This window comes from Tachypleus tridentatus, chromosome 2 (assembly GCF_004210375.1).
Source record: "Tachypleus tridentatus isolate NWPU-2018 chromosome 2, ASM421037v1, whole genome shotgun sequence".
Taxonomy (NCBI): Eukaryota; Metazoa; Arthropoda; class Merostomata; order Xiphosura; family Limulidae; genus Tachypleus; species Tachypleus tridentatus.
The window spans coordinates 79890764-79909842 of NC_134826.1; the positions used below are offsets into that span (position 1 = coordinate 79890764).

Here is a 19079-nt window from a genome sequence, read left to right on the forward strand (position 1 = left end):
AAGTCCACATACAATTCTACATCCAAACAATTAACTTAATAAACTATCACTAAATAAAACCAAGATATTAAAGTACTTCTCTTGAATTTTGCATGCACTGTCTACTTTTTAATACATTGTAACTAATAATTTGTAAATTGTTTCTATTTTACATTCTTAGAACTCAAGTGTACTGCTGAAATCTGAAATACAGGATAATATGGAAAATATTTAATATACTTAAAAAACAACCAGTAGCCACTAATTTTAACAGTTTTCCCTAATTTGAATCTAGTTAGACTAGAGGGTAAGCAGCTGGCAAAACCATTTGCTGATAATTCTTGGGCTACTCTTATCAGATCAAAAAATAGGACTTAACATTAGTTTTACAATCCATTCATAGCTTAAAGTGCTAAGCATACTTTTTTTTTCTGCAGTAGTGATACACAAACAATGGATCCAGAGATTAACAGACTGGCAAGTAACCACTGGGTCATGCCTGCCCCATAATTGTAAGTAAAATAATATATATACATGTAACACAGTAGTGTACTATCAATATTTAATAATCTTTTACATAAAATGTATTACTGTCTTTTAGCAAAGAAAGAAGTTTGTAAAACAATATAAAGTTTATACCTGAACAGGGGTGGCTAGAATCCATAGAAACAGATTTTCTGTTGACAGCCCTGGTATAAGACAGCATATGTCATGTTTTCCAGTTGACATACGTATTCCCATAAAATACATCATAACTGCCATAGAAGGGAGGCCAAAGACAAGAGAAAACAAGAAAGAATTTCTCCACCTATATTAAAGTATTTCAGAATATTATTTTCAGCTGATGAACATAATATATAAAATTAAATATTATTTTTGGAATCATCTTATTCAAAATTAGAAAATTAATAAAAGGCAAATTTTAATTTTTCTGTTCTCAAAAGATATTGAGAACTGGTAATTTTGTTTACTACAATGAAATATTAGAAAATGTATGAATATGATGTCTCCTAGTGAAATAATATTCAAAAATTATTTACTTTTCTAAGAAAAACAACTTTCCAAATATATTCTGTATAAACAAATATAATCGTAACTAAAAATGTTCAACCAATGGCTTAAAAATGCATGAATCTACTAGAAGTTAATTTAGATAACTTAATTAAAATTTATTTATTTCTTAAATTTAAAGTTCTATGCACTGTACAAATTCCACATGACTAACAATATACTTAATCTCACAAACAGTCACTTATGTCCTACCTTCATTGGATCTCTACTACTTCATTAAAATACAAAATCAAAATTTAAAAAACAACAATTTAATGAATCAGCAATGAAATAATAATTGTAGCAGTCTCAAGAATCAATTACCAACCTACTCTTATCTAAAATTTCAAATATTTACTTTCAACTAATTTTATAAACACTCAAGAAAATTTTAAACATCAAGCTACATGCACATAACATGATGTTAATACTTCCTTTGGCAAATTTCCAATATGTAAAAAAAAGCAAAAAAAACACCTTAGCCTACAACATTTTGTCCTTTCCCTGGATTATAAAGTCCCTCGAACAATTCTATTACAATGGATATAAATTTAAGTTGCCATAATTAATATAAAATTAAATCTTTCCAACTGACAACAGCAATAGACATTTTAATTACTGTAATGTACACTGTAGGCCAAAATCTTAAGGTTAATGTGCATAACGAAAAAATATGCATTTTGCATTGTTAGACTCAACCACTAATTTGAGCAGAGCTTCAAAAGATGAAAATAAGAAAAGAGAACATAAAAAAAAACTTTTTTAGCATTTAATAAGGAAAATGTGAACACTATGAAATTAGCCTAAATACTAGTCAGTCAAAAGTTTAAGACCATACCAAAAAAAAAGTCCTAAACAGGAAAGGAAATACCCAACAAGAGGTCTCAGTAGTGAATTGCACTGTCGTCATTGCAAATAACTGCAAACATTCACTTTGGCATGGTTGATATAAGCATTTTCAGAAGGCTGGCTGGAATGTTATTCCAAGTGGTGAAGATGGCTTCACAAAGATCATGCACTGTTTTGAATTGAAGTCCATTTCTATAGACTTCCCTTGCCATCCACACCCAAACATTTTCAATAGGGTTCAGTTCGGGGAAACACGTTGGATGGTCCAAAAGAATCATGTCATTTGCCATGAAAAAGTCCTTTGTCCTGTGGGCATTGTGAATTGCAGCATTGTCCTGCTGAAATATCCAGTCATTTCCTCACAAGCAAGGGCCTTGAGTCAATAAAAAATGCTCTCTCCAACATGCCAATGTAGCAAGCTGCAATTTGACACCCCTGCATAACCTGAAGCTCTATCATTCCATGGAAGGAGAAAGCACCCCAAGATCATGATGGAACCTCCTCTACTGTGTCATGTAGAAAATGTCTCCCGGTGGGATATCCTTATTGTGCCAGTAACATTGAAAGTCATATGGACCATCCAGGTTAAATTTTTTCTCATAAGAGAACAAAACTTTCTTCCACTTTTCTACGTCCCATGCTTGGTGTTTCTCAGCAAAGTTTAACTGAGCTGTTTCGTGGTGTGGAAGGAGGCATGGCCTTTGAAGATGTTTACAATTTTTAAAGTCTTTCTCTTGTAGATGCCATCTTATGTTTATTGATCTGTATTCTGCATCTGTAAGGGCCTTAATTTGGTTCAACGATCCACTGGTGTCTTACCGGACAACCCGTCGAATCCTTCTACTCAATGCCGGTGAAATTTTCTTGGGCCAACCAATTGGCATTCTCGTTCCATATCCCTCAGGGTCTTTTAAAAAATTTGCAACAGCAGTTTTACTAGTCCAATCTCACCAGCAATGGCACTTTCGAGAGAGAGACCTTGTTTTTGCACCTCGACAATTCTGCCATGTTCAAACTCTGTCAAATGTATAGCCTTTGCCACATTTTTACCCAACGTAACACAGGAGATCTCAGTAGGAGATGTTGGCAACGCTAATGCTTGAACACAAATGACTAAATTTTGTTACGTATTTACCGATTAATGCTTCGTTTCAGTATGGTCTTAAGCTTTTGACCAGCTAGTATTTAGGCTAATTTCCCTATTAAATGCTAAAAAAGTTTATTTTTATTTTCTCTTTTCTTATTTTCATCTTTCAAAACTCTCCTCAGATAAGTGAGTGGTTGAGCCTAACAATGCAAAATGCATATTTTTATGTTTATTGACCTTCAGAGTTTGACCAGCAGTGTATATATTAAAGTATAATCAGAGTGTTGATTATGTAAACAAAGCAAAGTATTTTCTTTGGTCATTTACTATTCCTTAACTATCCAGTAATCAAATATCTTTGGTTGTTTTTGTTTCTGAAACTTAAGGCCTCTTGTCCATTACCAACAATTGTTTTTATTTTATCACTGGAGAAGTTCTCTTCAAGTAATTAGTTGATGGAATTCACTAGTGGCTCACATCTCTGGAGACACTCTAGATGCAGCATTAATGGGAACTTTTGGATCTGTAGCAATTTCACCTAAAATTTGAAATGTCTTCTCTGAAGCTAACCATCTACCATTATCTTGCTAACAAACTTCTAAAGATGGACCAAAGTAGATAACTACCTTTCTTAGTGAATTCTGCTTTGCTGCACTTTTAAGGTTGGCATTTTTTATTATCTTGTACTTGCATCCTTGTTCAACCTCTCGTAGTGTAACTGTCATGTACTGTGCAGAAAGTTTCTGGTCATAGACAATTAAATTCTTTAAAGCTAATATAATATTGCATCTAAATTTTTGCATAGTCTTTTAAAATATTTGTTCTTCCTCTATGTCAATTACCCACACATAAAGTAGCTTTCCATCATTACACTGACTTCTAATTTTCTCCTTGAAGAAACTGTATAAACACATCATTAGGATCAAACCATTTTCTGTACACAATTTGACTTTTCACTATCAAATTGGATTTAACAGTGGTCACCATCAAACCAGTATAATCAAAATACTGCAAAGCTCTCCATCAATTAATTCACTGACTTTTAAAATGGTTTCTTCAAATAATGAATTCCTTATCTCAACTGTGGCAGATGGAACATTCTCAACAAAACTTTGTCCCTAATGTTTACCTAATTTTAGTTTTCCAGTGTCTGGTTAGTTCTTTGTTGTTTCTTGGATCTGTTTGAGCTCTGAAACTCATTATGGTTTCATAATCTGCCTTTATTGTAATGCCCATGTTTTCCATATATATAACAGTTACTTTCTTCTAACATCCTCTGGGAGCAATTTTTCCTATATGTCAATGGTTAACCTCTTTGCAAATGATTTGATTTTTTTCTGGAATTCACCAGACTTTTATTTCAATTATTTGATGATTTCACAGTGTATGTTGACACAATAAAATAATTCAAACGTAGAAGAATATGTAAAAAAGCAGGCCGATAATGAAAGCTATGGACCTCCTCCCCAGAAAAATGCACACACACACACACAAAATAATGGAAGAACAAATCAATTTTTTTACCTGGGTCACAGACCCCCTGAAGCCCTGGTCACATAAACCAGAAGTTAAGAACTCCCAACCTACATAAATGATATGAACTGGTAAAGTTGTTATAATGTATCTTAAATTTATGTATGTCCTTGGACACTCTACAACAGGAACATTTTCATACAAATGTCTAACAAAAGGAGTGTTTTCATGACAATTTCTGACAACAGGAATGACACTCTGGCTTGTTCCTCCCTCAACTCAAGCCCTAACAACTCTCTATTTCTGTTGTAAAATGATTTCACCTTTGTTTCCCACCCAACTCTCATGCTCTCCTGAAAGTTACCTTATTAGTTATATTTTATTCCTTATACAATTCAGTTTCTATTGTTTTATTTCAGCTACACTACAGTGCTTCAAATCAGTTTAATTTTAATGTTTTACTATTAAAAAAACCAAAATATTTTTGTCACTCTTAAATTACATTTTATAGGTACAATATTATGACCATAAAAACTTTTTTGATGAAAGATTTTCTTTAACTAAGTAAAGAATTATGAATGTGTGCATAATTAGAATAATGTGTTCTGATGACAATTATGTTACAGTATGCAAGTCTTCAACAGTTTAAACTTCAACACTTTATGGACTGTAGGGATGTCACACATATCCTCAGATGTGTTTCTTCTCACAGCAGGTATACTTAAACAAAATGCAAGAATCTCAGGATAAAGTTACTAAACAGTACCTAACTTGACTTTAAAAAATTGATTTGTTTTTTCTATATTTTGACAATTTTAGAAAAAAAACCTCAAAATACATTCTTTTCATCTTAAAGTTTCTAATCTTTTTAAATTCTTCATCAGATAATCAGACACAATAAGATTTAACCTAACTGATGTTCATTAATGTAATTCTTCTGATATTTCATTTCACTGATTGGAACAGTAAGTCATTTTCAGCTGTAAATAAACTGATAACAATATATTTGCTATAAGCTTTCTGTTTAGTCAATTTATATGCAATGAAAATAACTTGTTTTCAATAAACAATGAGTTAATTTGTTTGAATATTATATGCTTAACAATAATATTCTATAAATAATAATTTTAATTATCATAATCTTCTGTTATCACTCATTGTGCTCACAAATCTCAACTAACCTTACCTGATGGCTTGTCAAAGAAGAAAATTTCTGTAGCTTTAAAACTGATATAATTTTACATTAAAAACTGTTACATATGCAAATGACATTTACATAACCTAAGAAAAAATTGGAAGATAATGGTTTGTTCTGAAGTGTTCTAAACTTTCCAAAATACTCCTTTGTTCTACATAGTGGTTTTAGGTAACCCATATCCTGAGAAATTTCAAATTACTGCTTTATACAGTTGTATTTAGCTAGCTACTCTAAGTATTTTGAAATCTGAACTTCTTTACTTGTTCAGGTCACATGCTGTGACATCACAAATAGTGACAGTGAAGAAATAATGCTAAGAAACATTAATAGAGAAAGAAAAATCATGTAAAAGGCAAGTTAAGACTTTTTTTATTATTCTCAAGTGATGATAGTATCATACCAAATTTAAATTTATGCATCTAAATATACACAAAAATCATAAAAAAATTGACAAATAGGGTGTTTGAGGCAAACGTCCTCAAAGTTGGAAAGAAATCACAGTTAACTTTTCATTTTTCTTTGCAAATAACATTAAATAAATGTTAAAAAATGACAAAGATTCATTATATAATGTTCATGAATTTGAAATAGTTGAAATAAAGCTAAAATTATTATTATATTTAAGATGAAGGTCAACATTTAACACCAGAAGGATGCTAACAATAATGTTAAAAACACAAAAACAGAATGAGACTTCATTATTTTAGTGTTATTGTCTAAAAACTGCTTTCAGAGTACCTTATAAATTAATTGAGTAAATTCTATAACAACAAATTTGTTCAAGTATATGATGTCATAAATTTTCGTACCAGAAAATTCAGCTACACCTTTAATGTTTTTTCTACAAATCAAATCAGGTGATATGACAAATAAAAAAACAAACAGGATAATCAAATAAAAAGTTTGAACTAAGTGGCAAGTTACATTAAAACAAATTTCAAAATCAACCTGAAAGTTCAAAACAGTGAATAAAACAGTACACACATCTAAAAAACTCATTACGACACAAAATAAAAAATTGACTAAAGTTCAATAATTTTTCTAAAGGAAAATAAATTCCTTCTGAAATTAAAACTGCAATACAAAATGTTGAAATTAAGCGGGCTGAAATCACAACACATTTCAGTAATCATTTGTCAGATTAACACAATGAAGAACATGAACTATCAGAGTGATTTTATATCATCAATCAACAGCTTCTTTTCCAGATTCCATACATTTATATTGGATAACATCAAAGTTCAATTCCAAAATTTGGAAAATCCTTCTCATATCCAGAATAATCAATGATTTGGATCATTATCTGTTATGTGATAAGGATTATCAATCTTAATGTACCTATGAAATTTAGTACTTTCACAGAGATATTAACCCCAAATTGTGACAGTGCTCTACTTCGCTATTATAAAAAAAGCTTCAAAGTCATCCAGAATCTGAATTTGAATCTGAACCAAATATGGGAAAAGCTGGCCCATAATGATTTCCCATATTGTGTAAAAAAACAGATATGAGGGTAACAAATATATGAATATCATGCTGACTTAAAACAAACTTTACAAGTGTAACAAAGACCTAATCAATAGATCATGATTGTAATACACCAGAATAATTTATTTATTTATATATATTAATGATATAAATGGCATTGTGACAAAAAAATTGTGTTGCATTCCCACATGGCTGTGTTATTTACAATGTGTCTAGTTGATATGCTACTGTATTTTTTCTCATTGGAAACCCATAGTACAGGATTGGGAAAAGAAAGATTTATAAACAATTACAATTGCTTTTTTTATAATTTAATATCACACAAACTACTCATCAAAATCAACATAGCATGCTTCAGGATAATAAATACTGTAAATGGCTAATATAAAATGTGTAAAAGAAATCATGCCAAAACAGTATATAGTCAAATAAAAACCTTAAATTATGTTAAAAAGACCAATGGCTCTTAAAAACGTAAAAACATGAATGAGACAACCAGTAAGTATCACCTGTGACATTGGCTAATGTCAAGGGCAAACCTACCTTAAAAATATGTTTAAAATGGCATTGACCTTCTTGGTTGTAACAACGGCATGATAATAAAACATGCATGATTGTGACCTGAGTGCCACACAGACCACACACTAGTACATCAGTACCAGATAAAAGAAAGTGGTGAGTTAAAAAACTGTGACCAGTGCATAATCTAGCCAAAACAACTTCCACCCTTCGATCTTTACAAAAACAAGGTGGCCAAAGAGAAAGGAAGGCTTGATTTGAAAAAGCGTATTATTTTGTTGCTCACTCCAAGATGACTGCCAACTGATGTCTAGTCGAGTTTTGGTAACTGGACCATAGTCCATGTATGGAACAGGGACGGTGGTGACCGTCAGAGAGCAAGTTCGAGAGGGGGACAGAATTATATTGCCCACTGACCTTTTGAATCTTGTCCCATATGACTTTGAAACTGGTGATAGAAAATATGCTGGTTGTAAACTTAATCCAATATTCCTTCTGGCTTTGACGTCTTTACCCACCGAGCATGTGCATGGGCTCGCAGCAAAGTGACGAGGTTCGAAAGTGTGGGATATCTACAGAAAGTATTCCAGACCTGTTTTTGAGTCTTCAGTGACATGTAGCAGGCAGGATTCCACCATGGACAAGTATATAGATAAAAATGTGTCAAAGTTTCAGGAATACAATGAGCAGCTGCTTCTATAATACAGTCAGTTTCTGCTGCCACACAGTCGTCTATTGATAGCTTACAGATGATGGCAGGATTAAGTTCCGCAAAAGCAGTGAAAGAGGGCCAGTTTGTGTGATCCAGCTTCCATCGGGGCACGCTGGTCAGGTGGCATCGACCATGGCCAGTCTCTAAAAATTAAAGTAAAATTATCACTTTCTCATGGATTATTGTGAACCGTCCATGAAAAATGGGAAAATAATGAAGGGGGAGCAAATTGAGAGATCAATAGCAGTAAAGGACTCACCAGGTGCATGGAAACAAGTAGAAAAGCCAGTATTGAAAAGAGAAAGGTTGTGATCAGAGAGCAAACTCTCCTATTAATATCAGCACTTTCTCAGTGGGGATGAAGTTCATTGAAGTGCCCCAGGATTAAAAAGGGAGACAGCAACTGTTCAATGAGAGCATCAAGGTCTGATTGGTCATATGTCTCTCCAGGGGACAGGTAGAGAGAACAAACAGTGATGGTATGACCCAAGGAAACACGGATGGCTACGGCCTCCAAGGGTGTGTCAAGTGGCAAAGACAGGGTGGGCACATGCTGATCAACCAATAGTGCCACCCCTCCATGCACTTGTCCATCACACAGCCTGTTATTTCTGTACAAAGAAATCCACCAAAAGGTGACTGTATCGGCAGGTTTCAGAAATGTTTTCTCCAAGGAAAGACATACAGGATTTTAGAAAGCAATCAGTGTTTTGATGTCATCCAGATTAGAAAGTAAACCTCTACAGTTCCACTGTATCAGAGTGGCCACTTTTATTTATGTGTAGGCGAATTGGGTGGAGAATCCTTCCGTTTACAACCACGTCTTTTTTTACTTACTGTCCTTAATCGGGGGAGGTCTATCGATCTCCACGGATCCTGCCTGAGTCGATTGGGCAGATCTTTGCTGTTGGAAGGGGATTCCAGTGATTGAGGATGTTAACAAATGATTGTTTTTCATCTTGAGATGGCTTAAGAAGATGTATCTGAGGAAATGCCTGCACCTGGAACGAAAGGATGTGGATCTCGGAGTTTGTTGTTACAAGAAACAGAGATGGTTGTTGAAGTTGATTCATCAACTTTTTTAACCATGGAGGTCAAAAGAATTTTCATTTGGTTGGAGAACGATTCTCTTGGAGGCATAGAGAGATCTGTCTGCACTCCCACTGTAGTAGTGGAATGAAGTGCAGCAGCATACATCTGAGAGGAAGTGGTGAACAGTAATTTTCGAGCCTCAGGATAAGTAATGATATGAATTGTTTTCAAACGTTGCACTTCTTTCTTCCAACCATTTAGGGAAATAACGAAAGTAGGACGGGTGAGTGACATTGCAATTGATGCAATAAGGGTCTGTTTCATACTCGTAGGCATCATGGTCCTTGCCACCGCAACAAGCACACATCAAGGAACCGTGACATGACGTCTTCGAGTGACTGAACCGCTGACACTGAAAACATCGGAGAGAGTTTGGAGTGTATGGCCATACTCAGCAATTAAGATAACCTGCCTTCAAGGTGGTAGGCGAACGTGGTAACATAAATGCGAGAATGAGAACATTGGTCAGCATCATAATTCCATCTTTGCAAGTGGACAAATGCATCACTGCAGAAACTCCTTGGGTGGAGAAACAAGCAAGAATCTCTGACTCTGGGATGTCCTTCAAATCCCTCTCAACAATAACTCCTCATGATGAATTCAAAGTAGCATGAGGTGCAACCTCAATAGGTATATCCATAATTGCCTTTGAATGGAAGAGGAGTTCACTGTGTTGAGATGTGGACGTTTCCACCAATATGTCACCAGATCAAAGTTTCATTACTGATTTTGGAGAGCCAGCAAGTCCCTCTAGTCCCTTCTGAATAAAAAGAGGGAGACATTTGCCCTAAAGGTTTGTCTGAAAGTGAATGCAATATAAGAAAATGACATATAACGTGTGGTACAGATGGTGAGGATTGCTGCTCATAATCTTCAAGACATGGTCATTTACCTATAGACTATTTTTTCACTATTTCAGTTAAGTTTTTATCTGGGGGATCCATAATAAAAAAAGGAAATTTCAGTGCCCACTGACCCCACCCACCATGAAGCCCTATGAGGGGATGCACTACAATGTCAAGCAAGGACACTGCAGCAACACCAGGGTTTTGCGAGCACTATACCTAAACATCAGCATCAGATACAATGTCCACAACACCTGTTGAGAACATCCAACACTGATACTTGGTTGACCCTAACCCAAGTGGACCAGCCGATTGACCAAAGGGGGCAACCCCAAAGCCAACCGTCTACAGGAATTCAAGGCCAAAGTGGTGTGTTAGGGTTGGACCCCTCAACCACCAGGATCCTCTCCTCCCCTTCACAGGTTGCCATGTACAGCAAACACGTGGGTGGATGTTTAAATCCCAGAGGAGGTAAACTGAAAGAACAGAACCTTCCCTAGGAGGTCCACTCACCATGTACAGGAATTCACACCAACAGGCATCCATAAGACACAGTTGCAAATGGCGAATGTACAGAGAAGGTTCATGGGACTCCATGTACACACTTTGGACTGGAGAAATACAAAAGACCCCAATGCAAAGCCAAAGCCCCTGATGGTGGATAGGATCCAGCATTTTCAGTGCTGAGGTTCTGGCAGAACTGTCCACCATAAACCCACAGTCAAGTTTGGATCAGATAAGGGCACATTAAATTTTAAGCATGGAGTATTAATCCACTTCCCAAGAAGTGGAAGAGAGGACATGGAGGATGTACAGTGCTCTTATACATTTGACACAAAGTTGCTTGATATAGGAAATAAAGTTTAATTTACAGTCAAATATTAGACTTAAGAACTTTGCCTCATGGACGATAGGAAGTACAGCATCATCAATATGAAGTTCTGGATCTGGATGAATACCCCATTGGCAGTAGAAATGTACACAAACAGTTTTAGGGAGAGAAAGTTGAAAACCATTTGCTGTGGTCTACTCAAGTATACGAGTGATTGCAGTTTGTAGCTGCTACTCAATAAACCTCATGTTTGATGACTGACATGAGATATGAAAGTCATCAATAAAAAAAAAACATTTGCAACTGTAGTGGGTAGCTATTCACTGATGGCATTAATCTTTATAATGAAAAGTGTGACACTCAGAACACAGCCCTGAGGGTCTCCAAGTTCCTGTGGGAAAAAACAAGAAAGTGTTGAGCCCACATGGACCTGGAATCGGCAGTTCATTAAAAAATGCTTAATAAAAAGTGGCAAATTGCCACGCAATACGTATGAGTGAAGGTCTCACAAGATGCCATATCTCCATGTTGTATCATAAGCTTTCTCTAAATCAAAGAATAGAAACAAGATGTTGTTTATTCAAAAAAAGCTTCTCTGACTGATGTTTCAAGGCAAATTAAGTAGTCTATTTTGGAGTGTTGTCTTCAAAACACTGAGTGGGTGAGAGAAGCTGTTCAATTCAAGGAACCAAACAAGATGAGCATCAATCATCCTCTCTAAGATCTTACTGAGACAACTCGTCAAAGCATTGGATGGTAATTTGAAGAAATCTTTGGATCCTTCCAAGGTTTAAGAATAGGGAGTACAACATCTTGGCACCTAGCATCAGGAAAGACATTCTCCTGCCATATCCAGTTAAAGACAACCAGGAGAATAGTAAGAGAGGCAGGAGGAAGGTGGTGTAGCATCTCTTAATATATATCATCAGGTTCAATTGATGTATTGCTAGACTGATGAAGTGCAAGTTTGAGTTCCACCAGTGAAAGAGGGCAATTGCAGTCACAGGAATGATCAGTCGTGTTTTAATAGCTAAGAAGAAAGGGGATGAGTTTGAAGAGCTAGATACATGAGAGAAACATTCACCAAAAGTATTGGCAATACTCTGAGTATCAGCAACTTCATGGCCATTGAATATTAAGATAGAGAGGGAGGCAGAAGTATACCGTCCACTCACCTTCCAGTGGTTGAAAAAATGCTGGAGGTATATTTAATCCAGGATTCCTTCTGGCTTTGACATCTAACTTGCCTGTGCATGAGCTTGCTGAAATGCAATGTGTTTTTAAGTGTTGGATATCTAGGAAACTTATCTCAAGCACATTTCTAAGCTTTTCGTGTTATATAACAAGCAGAATTCCACCAAGGGTGGGGATGTCGTGGAAAAGATAAAGGTTTTTGGGGATGCACTGAGCAGCTACTTGGACAATACAGTTAATTACTGCTGCTACACAATCATCTATTGATGATTTATGTAAGATGGCAGGATCAAGTTCCAAGAGAGCAGTCAAAGGTGGCCTGTTGGCCAGGTCAAACTTCCACCGAGGCACACAGGTTGGGTGCTACTGACCACAGCCAATCTCTCTAAATATGATAGGAAAATGATCACTACCCCGTGGATTGATGTCAACCTCCCAAGAAAAGCAAGTGAAAAGTGAAGGGGAGCAGATAAAGATCTCTAGCAGTAAATAACTGACTGAGTGCATGAAAATAAGTGTAAGAGCCAGTACTGAAGAGAGACAGGTCGTGATTCAAGAGCATATGTTCTATAGCATGACTCCTCACATCAATATTAGAACCACCCCACAAGGAATTATGCCCATTAAGATCCCCCAAAATTAAAAAGGGGGTTGGCAGTTGCTAAATGAGGGCATCAAGGTCTGATGAATTATAATTTTTTCCAGGGGCAAGGTACAGAGAACAAACAGTGATGGTACAGCTAAGGAGATATGGATGGCTTCAGCCTCCAAGGGCATATTCAATAACAAGGACTGAGTGGGCACATGCTGATCAACCAGCAGTGCTACTCCCCCATGTCCTTGTCCTACACATGACCTGTCAATTTGGTATAAGGAGTATTGTTGAATTGTGACTGTATTAGTAGGTTTTAAGAATGTTTCCTTGATATCATTTACATTGGATTCAAAACCTTGACAGTTCCATTGAATTAGCATGGCCATATTTATTTATTTTGGAGGAGAATACGGCAAGGAGATCTTCTGCTTGCGACCCCGCATTTTTTTCTTTACTGGATATGGGTTGGTCATTTTCTAGTGATCCTGCTCTGGATCAAGTAGGCAGGTTGGTGTTTGTAGGCATATGTTCCAGTGATGAACAAATGCTTTGTTTAATTTTTGGGATGTCAAGAGAGGAAGACCCCATGGAAACACCTGAACTTGAACAAGGTAAAGTTGGGCAATGATTGGAAGATGAGGAAGGGACAGAGATAGAAGTAGATACTGATTTATTAACTTTTTTGATTTTGGAAGGTTTTAGATTAAGATGTGCTGTTAAGGATTCTGTAGGATGTATGGAAAGGTCTATCTGGATTACTAGTGAAGTAGTGGAATGAATTACAGCAGCATAAGTCAGAGATGGAATTGGAAATACTAATTCCCGAGCCTCTGAATAAGTAATATTATGAACTGTCTTGAAACATTGTACTTCTCTCTCTTCTACCCATTTAGAGCAAGAAGTAAAATAGGAAGGATGTAGACCATTGCAGGTAATACAATGCAGTTCTAGTTGGCATTCAAAAGCATCATAGTCTTTACCAGCACAACAGGCACATGTCAAGAAACCATAGCAAGATGTTTTCGAATGACCAAATCCTTGACAATGAAAACATCTAACAGGGTTAGGAATATAAAGCCATACCTTATAATTCAGATATCCTGCCTTGATTGTGGTGGGAGAGCGTAATGTTTTAAATTTTAATATTAGAACATTTGTCGGCTCCATAATCCTGTGTTTATGAGTAAAAATTCGACGCATGGCTGTAACACCTTGGTTGGTAAAATCTGCGAGGATCTCCGACTCAGGAATGGTCCTTAAAACCCTCTCAACTGTAACTCCTTTGGAAGAATTCAAAGTAGAATGAGGAGTAACCTTAATGAATATATCCCCAATAGCTTTTGATTTCAAGAGGAGTTCGGAATGTTGTGATGATGTTTCCACTAAAATGTTCCCAGACCATAATTTTTTTACCAATTTAGGAGAGCCAGTAAGCCCTTCCAAACCCTTCTGAATAAAAAAATGGAGACATCTGTCCCAAGGGTTTTCAGTTAAATAATGTATAATTAAAATCGTAGGACAGATTCAAGTTGTGACTTTCACTGTACAGTCATCAAAGTGGTCGTTTGCCAGGAGTCAGATTTTTCTCTATGCTGTCATGCTTGTTTATTTTTTTTATTTGAATGGTATCCATAATAAAAAAATATTTCAGTGCCTACTGATTCCACCCACCATGGAGCCCTATGAGGGGATGCACGACAGTGCCATATAAGGTTGCTGCAGCAACGCCAAGGTTTCCTGAGCACTATACCCAAACACCAGTATCAAACAATTTCCACTACACTTGGTGATGATGTCCTACAGTGGCACTCAGTTGACCCTGGCCCAAATGGACCAGCTGACTGATCTTAGGGGGTTCACCCAAAGACCACCTGTCTACAGGAAATCAAGGCCAAAGTGGTGTGTTGGGGTTGGACCCCTCAACCACCAGGATCTTCTCCTCCCCTTCACGGGTCACCACACACAGCAAACACGTAGGTGAATGTTTAAATCCCAGAGGAGGTAAACCGAAAGTACCAAACCTTCTTTGGGAGGTCCCCTCACCATGTACAGGAATCCACATTGAGGGAGCATGAGTAAGAATAATGTTCAGCAAGAGTATCAGTATGTGTTTTGTTGGATATTTTATGATTTTGGAAAAAGATGCAATCAGTATTTTTTAGGGTGTTAGAAGGGTTAAACATATTTCCACTTACAGGCTCAACAAATTAGTAGCACTACCCTGGAAGTTCTTCATATGTTCTGCTACACTTCATCTGTTTATGTCTGGATGAACTCATTATAATTATTGCCATTTTAAATATTTAATAACATTTATATATAATTAACAATAAGTATATAGTGTATCTTACTTTTTCACCTCTTCTTTTTGAGATAAGTAACTAGCATCCCTTCTGTGGTCTGTAATAGTTGAAGCACCAAAGCCCAAATCCTAATAACAAATTTACAAAACAATGGCTAGTTTAATTTAATAGCAATTACTTAATAAAGACAACATTAAGATTCAATAATCACCTCCTAAATGCTTTTATTCTAACAAACAGATCATTTTCCTTTACACACACAAGAATGCTCACATGGCACTGCATAAACAGACACATAATTAATAATACACTCACAAAAAATTAGCATACTTTTCTTAATTATTTTTAAAGTTTTCTAAAGAAATATATACATAATTCTAAAAAATGCATATGAAAGTGGCTATTTAGGTATTGGTATTTTCAACCTAAATAGAATTTAAATAACACCTGTTCTAACTGACCAAGCCAGATACCTGCCACAATACAAATATAAAACAGGAATAAATGAATTTATGCACTCTTCCCAATGTCAGTGATGCTAAACTACATTGGATAAAGTGTAAAATGCACAGTTTTTACTTAATTTGGACAATTTAAACTATGGCCAGTCAGCAGTGTATTCAGAATTACATTTGTGTTTGAGTTGTCAGGTAAATCGAAACTGGGATTATTTGCTGTGTTCACCTTCAATTCCAAACTGGATTGTTTAGCGTGCAAGCCTGTACATTTACTATTGCCCCAGCAGGTACAAAAATATCTTCAACAAAATCATTAGTAAGAGTTCCATTACAAGGATGCCATTTCTAATTATTGTGGGTTAAGTTTTTTTCTCCTTTAGTTCACTGTATGAGTATGTTTTACATACATAAAAAGTTACTTGACATTTGTTCTATTACAGGTTTTTTTGGTGTTTTTTTTTCTTTGTGTTCCCAAACTGTATTGTATTTTGCAATATATTCCAATATGCCAGAGTTCTGTACTGGGACACAATTTCTTATTATACTGTAACAGTTGGATGGAAGTTGTTGTCCTTATATTTTTATCTTTATTTTAAGGGTATTTTTAAGTAATGCATGTATATGTGATTTTCTGTACATTTCTTTTAAGTCTTTTGTTGTGAAGACAGCATCACAATAATATGTTACTTCTTTCCCCACCCCTTTTTTCTGATATTCATCCTTGGTTAAATGCTAACTACTTTTTGTTTTGATATGTTCCCAGTAAAACCAACATACTTCAGAATTAACTTGACTTCTGACTGGTTGATATTTTATTAAATGTTATTAAAATGCTTGAGTATAGCTCCAGATGTACAAATGCTGAAACAACTAAGAGACATGTGTGCATATATATTATATACATACATACACTACACACGAGTGTACCTGTTATAAAGAAGAAAAAAAAGAGAGAGATTTTTGTAAATTAACTACTATAATATAATCTATCTCAAGTTATTTCTTTCAAATAAGTTAAGTGGAATATAATAATAATAACTTACCTTAATAGCATCAACAATATCCCGAGGGCCTGTAACTTCAGGATCAAACTGAAATTTACCTATCTGTGTGGCAAGAGCAATGGACACTGAGATGATGCCAGGGTGTTTTATCAAATTACTCTCAATAGAATGTACACAGGAAACGCATGTCATTCCATGGATCTGGAAGAATATACAAGCAACACAATATCTATAAATATTAGTCAAACAAATCCTACACAGAAATGTCATTCAATGGATCTCAAAGATTATATCAATACAATATCCATGAATAAGTCAAATAAATATTACAAACAATGTCATTCTATGGTTCAGAACACTGTTTCCCATCCTGGGCACTACTGGATTTTTAAAATTCAGGAGGTAGTAAACTTTGAAGGGCAGTGGTGATGAATAGAAATGGTTTGAACATTAAGGAAGTCCCACAGCAAAAATAAAGGTTGGGAAACACTGAAATGGAAGATCATTCTGATAATATCTATAAACACTTGTCAAACAAATCTTACAAAGAAATGTCACTCCATGGATCAGATCATTCCAGTGATACAATATCTATCAAAGAAATGTCTTCTCACAGATATGAAAGAAAATATTATGAAAAACAACCTGAATATTGATTTTTATATGTCACATAGTATACACTAAGTGAAGCTTTTGCCCAAATTAAATGCTTGTGATTTCCAAATATAAAAAGGCTATAGATTCTTATAAATCAGAAATCCAACTTACTTGTATTGACAAGCTAGAATATCATATAAGAACCTCCTATCTTTTTTATTTTCTTAGATATTATATTTAGTGAATCAAGGAAGGTTGCCTCGTCCAGCTCTTCCATATTTTGAAATATACATGTATGTATACCAACTTTACCCAATGGCATGTGTGTAACCAATAAATAGTTCTTAATGTGGTTTTCTCAGCCTTTGTCAAGTGTTAATTTGGGGAATCCTTTCTTTTCATGTTAGAATCAAAGTAGTAATGTAAGTCATTATGGAACTTGAAAAATTATATTGCAACCCAAATACAACTTAAGTACTAAGCCTGGAAAATTATAGAGGAATTCTGTGAAGTTCATCTAATAATTTACGATTTTTTTTGTTATTTCAAAATACATACATAAATATTTAAAAAATTATTTTGTTTTACATCCTCCATGTGGTAAATTTGACAAGGCATATTACAACAAGCAGCAAATGGGTAAGAAGTTCGTAAGCAGAAGATACTGTTTTCTATTCTTTATTTACTGTTCTAAGTTTTAAGAAAAATAATTGAAATTTAAGAACTTATTCCAAACATCTGACTAATGATATTTTCTAATAAACAAAATTAAAAAGCTACACAACTCTAAAGGATCCCCAGGATACAAGCTATAATGTGGGATATAAAATGTATCCTAGATTTTAGAGGTGGCTGAAAAGTTGGACCTATATTGAGTCAGAGTACACCACCTATCAGTCATAACCTTCATTCGCCACTCTCACATGAAGATAGACAATAAAATAATTAGAATTAAATATAACAACACTCTAAAGAAGTAGAAATTAGGAAAGCAAGATGTTGGTGCTCAAGCCCTCAATGTCCCATACCTATATCACCCTTCACTACATAACAAACAGTTTTGTGAAGTTGACTGCTCTCAGAGTAAAGAGGGAGAAAAAATACAAAAGAAGGTACTACCACTTGTAAATTAGTAAGATAAACTCACCTCCTGAATTTGGCATTCCAGCTCCTATTATAGTAGTAAAAGTACTAATTAGTAGTACAGTATACAAATTATATTAGTATAAAGAACCCCAATCACTTATCTAAACTAACTAGTATAACTTCAAACCACCACCCATTCAGTCCACTGAAACTACCAGTTTTCAGACTCTAAATGAGTCTAAGATATGTATGTTTGTTTTATGTACAAAAACCTTGTAATGTTTACTGATAATCTGCAATATTTCATGAAGAAATGCTTAGTGCATTCAGTTGTAGCACACAAACCATAAGCACAAAATAATTACAAGATCATTCCCTTGTTCCAAGTCCATAGTGAGCAAATTAATGAATCATCTTCTTGCCTAGTTATTCAGTTATTAAAGACATTACATACTCACCTCTAATTCAAGTTCTCCCTGAGCTGAGCTCACATCTTCTATTACTGAAGCACTGTAGCCTAATTCTGAAATAGCATTTGCTATCTGAGATGGCATGATATAAGCTGGATCAAACTTCACCTCTGCCTTCTGAGCCATAAGTGCAACCAACACATAATGTACTCCTTTAAAAACACAAAATGTTCTCATTAGTTTCATTCCACTTCACTAAAGAAACAATGGTTCATGTATGTTTTCATATAAAATATTTTATAGGTGTT

At 35.1% G+C, this 19079-nt stretch overlaps 1 protein-coding gene across 7 annotated transcripts in view; it reads right to left on the reverse strand.

Annotated features, from left to right (window-relative positions):
* The window catches only part of ATP7 (copper-transporting ATPase 1), a 133447-nt gene that overhangs the window by 57027 nt on the left and 57341 nt on the right, over nt 1-19079 (reverse strand). For all 7 annotated transcript variants that reach the window (XM_076488765.1, XM_076488769.1, XM_076488767.1 and 4 more), the window contains 4 exons: nt 18820-18983; nt 16718-16879; nt 15265-15344; nt 619-787 (listed from right to left, as the gene is read on the reverse strand). In XM_076488765.1, the coding sequence (XP_076344880.1) occupies nt 619-787; nt 15265-15344; nt 16718-16879; nt 18820-18983 (575 nt within the window). The remainder of the gene's footprint in view (nt 1-618; nt 788-15264; nt 15345-16717; nt 16880-18819; nt 18984-19079) is intronic.